Source organism: Cajanus cajan, chromosome 5 (genome assembly GCF_000230855.2).
Source record: "Cajanus cajan strain Asha chromosome 5, NIPB_CcT2T_4, whole genome shotgun sequence".
NCBI lineage: Eukaryota > Viridiplantae > Streptophyta > Magnoliopsida > Fabales > Fabaceae > Cajanus > Cajanus cajan.
In genome coordinates, this window is record NC_138521.1 from 8019951 (window position 1) to 8026140 (window position 6190).

Below are 6190 nucleotides of genomic sequence, written 5' to 3' on the forward strand. Positions count from 1 at the left end.
AGGTGGACCAGCGACAACGCAAGACCAACAACGAAGACAGGGAAGGACTCCATTCACGCCAGAAATTGCCGGGGCTCGTTTGCCCGACAACTGGAAAAACCTGACCTTAGAAAAATACGACGGAACCACCGACCCTGAAGAGCATTTGGATGTTTTCGTCACCCAGGTTGGCCTGTACACGGACGAGGACGCTATTCTTTGCAAAGTCTTCCCCACCTCCTTAAAAGGACCGACACTCAACTGGTTTACCAGGCTTCCACCCGGGACCGTGGACTATTTCACGTCCTTGTCTTCTCGCTTTGTAATACAGTTCGCCACGAGCCGACCTCATCAGCTCACGTCCATCGCGCTGGTCAACGTACGTCAAGAGAAAAAGGAACCTTTGAGAACTTTCATGGAAAGGTTCAAAAAATGACGTTATCTATCCGAGATCTGGATCCGGCCGTAGCGATGCATCACCTAACCACAGCGCTAAGACCCGGACCTTTTGTCAACAGCCTGTGCAAGAAACCATCCCGGGACCTGGATGACCTGCGACAAAGGGCTACCAAATACATGCAGATGGACGAACTGGCGGAATTCCGAAGTCAAAATCGACCCGATCTATCGCTCGCCAAAAAGGAAAACGACAAAGAGCCTCCTAGACAGCGCCAAAGAGATATGCCAGATCGGGACAAGAATGCCAGGGGGCCGAGATATTTGCAGTACACACCACTTAACACCAGCAGGGCTAAAGTGTTGGAACATGCCCTGGCCACCGAAGTTTTGGCCGTCCCAAGAAGAGCCATGACCCCGCCGCACGCCGACAAAACAAAAACATGCCAGTTCCATCGAAACAGGGGGCACACAACTGAAGAATGCTCCGCCCTTCGGGATCGAATTGAAGATCTTGTCAAGGCGGGACATCTTCAGAATTATGTTCGATCGACGGATCATCGAGGGAGCGACAATCGTGAAGGAAGAAGAGAATACCGAAGGGGGAATCGAGATCGAGCACCTCGGCAAAACCGATCCAGGGAGCGGAGTAGGTCTCAAGACAGGAACCAAGGCGACCGAAATCAACCCAGACGAGTCATAAACACCATTGCAGGAGGCTTTGCGGGGGGCAGAAGCTCATCTTCGGCGCGAAAGAAGCACCTGAGGGCGATCAAGTCGGTTAACACTATAGACCGGGCAGCAGTCATCCATATGCCCCATATTACATTCACCGACCAAGATTTCCAGGGTGTGGACCTAGTGCAAGATGATCCCATGGTCATCAGTGTGGAAATCAACAATTGTATTGTAAGGAAAACTCTCGTTGATTAGGGAAGCTCGGCTGATATCCTTTACTGGAAAACTTTTGAACAACTCGGGATCCCAGAGCAGGAATTGACACCTTACGATGAGCCTTTGGTGGGGTTCTCAGGTGAGCGTGTCGACACTCGAGGAACAATAGACCTGTATACTTATTTTGGAGACGATCGGCAGAGACGAAGGATTAAAGTACGATACGTCGTGGTGAATGCCAACACATCGTACAATATCCTTCTGGGTCGACCCTCCTTGAATAAGCTGAGGGCCATCGTCTCTACCCCCCACTTGGCAATGAAATTTCTGTCTGAAGACGGCAAAATCGCCACGTTACATGCCGATCAAAAGACAGCCCGCGAATGCTACCTGGCCAGCCTAAAGGTACAACCGACTCCGAAACCGACTCGACACCAAGAAGTCAACGTCATTGGAGACATTGGTCCCTCCAAGTTGGAAGCTTTGGAGCTTGACCCCAGAATTGAGGACGAGTATAGGGTCGAGCCGACGGAAATAACCATTCCGTTCCAGCTTGGAAAAAGGGAGGAACAAGTCACATACCTAAGTTCCCGCTTAACAGAAAAGGAAGCAGAGGACATCAAGCGAATTTTGTTGAGATACTCGGACCTATTCACTTGGACAGCGGCCGACATGCCCGGCATCGACCCTGGCTTCCATTGTCATCGACTCTCGGTCTGTCGAGATGCCAAGCCTATCGCCCAGAAAAAGAGGAAAATGGGGGGAGATAGATCTCAAGCAATAAAAGAAGAGACTGCCAAATTGCTTCAAGCCGGATTCATAAGGGAGGTCAAGTACTCCACATGGTTAGCCAACGTGGTAATGGTTAAAAAATCCAATGGGAAGTGGCGAATGTGCACAGACTACACGGATCTGAACAAAGCATGCCCAAAAGATGTTTATCCTCTGCCCCACATCGACGCATTGGTCGATGGGGCGGCCGACCATCAAAGATTAAGTTTCCTAGATGCTTATTCGGGGTATAATCAGATACCGATGTACCCCCCAGACGAAACCAAGACCGCATTCATCACAGACTCAGCCAATTTTTGTTACAAGGTAATGTCATTCGGCTTGAAGAATGCAGGGGCCACATACCAGCGCCTCATGGACAAGATTTTTTCTCAACAAATTGGGGCATGTTTGGAGGTCTACGTGGATGATATGGTAATCAAATCCAACTCCGCCGCTGATCATTTAAGAGATCTGAAAGTGATTTTTGACGAGGTAAGGCGGCACAACATGCGATTGAACCCAGCTAAATGCACCTTCGGAGTTGCAGGGGGAAAATTTCTCGGCTTCATGTTGTCAAAGAGAGGCATAGAAGCCAACCCGGATAAGTGTCAGGCCGTTATCAATATGAGAAGCCTTCTTAACGTAAAGGAAGTGCAACGCTTAGCCGGACGAATCGCTTCCCTAGCCCGATTCCTGCCCTGCATGGCGGACCGATCCAGACCCATTATGTCCCTACTAAAGAAAGCCACCAAGTTTAAGTGGACCGATGAATGTGAATCTGCTTTCCAAAACTTCAAGATAATACTAACCGCTCCACCGTTGCTAGCCAAACCGGACCCTCAGCTGGACATGATAGTATACCTTTCGATCTCAGACAAAGCCATCAGCACTGTATTAGTGCAAGAAACAACAGAGCAGAGGCCGGTATACTTCATCAGCAGGGTCTTACAAGAGGCCGAAACGAGATATCAACATCTCGAAAGGACCGTTCTCGCTCTTGTGCATACAGCCAGGCGTCTTCGACACTGCTTCCAAAGCCACAGGATACTGGTCCGAACAGATAGCCCCATTGCAAAAGTCCTACGAAAGCCCGAATTGGCTGGAAGGATGGTCGCTTGGTCCATCGAATTATCGCAATTTGATATTCGTTTTGAGCCAAGGGGACCCATCAAGGCGCAATGTATGGCCGACTTCATCAACGAATTCACTCCGCCAGTAACCCCTGAGCCACACTCATGGACACTACACGTAGACGGATCGTCCAACCAACACGGCAGCGGCGCCGATATCATTTTGGAAGGACCGGGGACAATAATAATAGAACAATCATTGTAGTTTGGATTCAAAGCCTCTAATAACCAAGCAGAATACGAGGCCCTTCTCGCGGGACTAAGGTTGGCCGCCGAACTCGGCATCACTAAGCTCCAGTGCTTTAGCGATTCACAAGTGGTAACAGGGCAAGTTAACGGCACTTTCCAGATCAGAGATCCGACTTTGCTATTGTATTTTCATGCTTTCCATAAGCTAAGAAGCAACTTCGAAGAGGTCCGAGTCACACACACTCCCCGGGAACGCAACGTTAGGGCCGACCAACTAGCTAAACTCGCTAGTAGCAAGAAAACTAGCCATTTGCGTAGCATGATACAACAAGAGTTACTTAGCCCGAGCATCAATGAAACTGAATGCCTGAAGATTGATCAGGGAAGCCCGTGTTGGATGGATGCCATAGTAAACCACCTTCGGACCGGGGAATTGCCCGAAGATTCCCTAGAAGCGAAGAAGATGAGGACCACAGCCGCACGGTATACGTTGATTGCCGGAGAATTGTATAAGCGAGGCATTTCCTCCCCCTTGTTGAAATGCCTCACTCCCGAGCAGGCAAGCTATGTTCTCCAAGAAATTCACGAAGGAGTGTGCGAAACTCATTCTGGAAGCCGGACTCTCGCGACAAAAGTGATTCGGGCTGGTTACTACTGGCCCACTCTGAAAACCGATTGTGCCAAGTTTGTACAACATTGCAGGCAGTGTCAACAACATGGACCTCTGACGCATCAACCTCCAGAGGAGCTCCATCCTATAACCACTCCATGACCATTCTCTGTTTGGGGCATGGACATTCTCGGACCATTCCCGCCGGGTAGGGGGCAAGTGAAATTCCTGGTAGTAACAGTAGATCACTTCACTAAGTGGATCGAAGCAGAAGCGTTGGCTACCATTACGGCCAACAATGTCCAAAAGTTCTTCTGGAAGAATGTCGTCACACGTTTCGGAATCCCATACGCCTTGATAACGGATAATGGTCTACAATTCACCGATCGACGCTTCAACGAATTTTTGACCGAGATAGGTGTCAAACATAAGATGACCTCGGTCGAACATCCCCAATCCAACGGGCAGGCTGAAGCGGCGAACAAAGTCATCTTAAAGGAGTTAAAACGACGACTTGGACAAGCTAAGGGATCCTGGCCGGATCACTTACCGGACATCCTATGGGCATACCGGTGCACCCCACAGAGTTCAACCAGAGAGACCCCTTTCCGGCTGACCTACGGCACAGATGCAATGATCCCGGTTGAGGTGGGGGAACCTTCGCTAAGGCGAACACAGTTCGATGAAGACACTAACCGGGAAGCACTCAACATTGAGATGGATTTGGTAGAAGAGATCCGAGACCAAGCTCTTATCAATATGGAGGCATGTCGAACCAGGTTAGCAAAGAAAATTTGAACCAAAGTAAAACCAAGGGAGTTTCAAGCCAGGGATCTCGTGTGGCGAATTACCGGAGAAGCAAGAAAAGACAAAGCTCAGGGCAAACTTGCACCTAATTGGGACGGCCCGTTTTGCATAATGCATAACTTGAAGAACGGAGCCTACAAGTTGGAAGAGCTCTCGGGAAAGGCTATTCCCCGAACATGGAACGCAACGCATTTGAAACATTATTTCAGTTAACAGTATGTAATTGTTTCGGTGTACTCTTTTCCTTCCTCAGGTTTTGCCCTCTTATAAAAATGTGAAAGAGGTTTTTCTGGGAAAGGTTTTTAACGAGGCACCATATCAATGAAACAAGCTCTTTTGAATCATTCATTTGCCAATTTAATTACAAGTTAAATCATACATGCCCTCCCGAATAACCTCACTCGGCCAAGGACAAAGTAACATTCCCTCTCGAACTACCTCGTTCGGCCAAGGACGAACACTTATTCCCTCCCGAGTACCCTAACTCGATCAAGGATGAAGTAATATTCCCTCCCGAGTACCTTAACTCGGTCAAGGATGAACGAACGTTCCCTCCCGAACTACCTTGTTCGGCCAAGGACGAACACTTATTCCCTCTCGAGTTCCCTAACTCGGTCAAGGACAAAGTAACATTCCCTCCCGAACTACCTCGTTCGGCCAAGGACGAACACTTATTCCCTCCCGAGTACCCTAACTCGGTCAAGGATGAAGTAATATTCCCTCCCGAGTACCTTAACTCGGTCAAGGATGAACGAACGTTCCCTCCCGAACTACCTTGTTCGGCCAAGGACGAACACTTATTCCCTCCCGAGTACCCTAACTCGGTCAAGGATGAAGTAATATTCCCTCCTGAGTACCTTAACTCGGTCAAGGATGAACGAACGTTCCCTCCCGAACTACCTTGTTTGGCCAAGGGCGAACACTTATTCCCTCCCGAGTACCCTAACTCGGTCAAGGATGAAGTAATATTCCCTCCTGAGTACCTTAACTCGGTCAAGGATGAACGAACATTCCCTCCCGAACTACCTTGTTCGGCCAAGGACGAACACTTATTCCCTCCCGAGTACCCTAACTCGGTCAAGGACAAAGTAACATTCCCTCCCGAACTACCTCGTTCGGCCAAGGATGAACACTTCTCCCCTCCCGAGTACCTTAACTCGGTCAAGGACGAAGCAATATTCCCTCCCGAGTACCTTAACTCGGACAAGGACGAAACAATATTCCTTCCCGAGTACCTTAACTCGGTCAAGGACGAACACTTATTCCCTCCCGAGTACCTTAACTCGTTCAAATGGAAGCAAGTCTCCATAGAAAAACCAATTCATTTGAAAGCACAACGTCTACTTAAATGCGTAAGTATAAAAAAGTCCGGATAGGAACTAAAACTTCATTCAATTCAAAAAACGGCACT

The 6190-nt window shown here is 48.9% G+C and overlaps 1 protein-coding gene across 1 annotated transcript; it reads left to right on the forward strand.

Moving 5' to 3' along the window:
- Positions 1-555: 555 nt before the first annotated feature.
- On the forward strand, positions 556-4134 carry LOC145957813 (uncharacterized). The gene is made up of 3 exons (XM_083074219.1): positions 556-1284; positions 1369-3258; positions 3379-4134. The coding sequence occupies exons 1-3, from the start codon at positions 556-558 to the stop codon at positions 4132-4134; spliced, it is 3375 nt and encodes a 1124-aa protein (XP_082930345.1).
- Positions 4135-6190: the final 2056 nt, after the last annotated feature.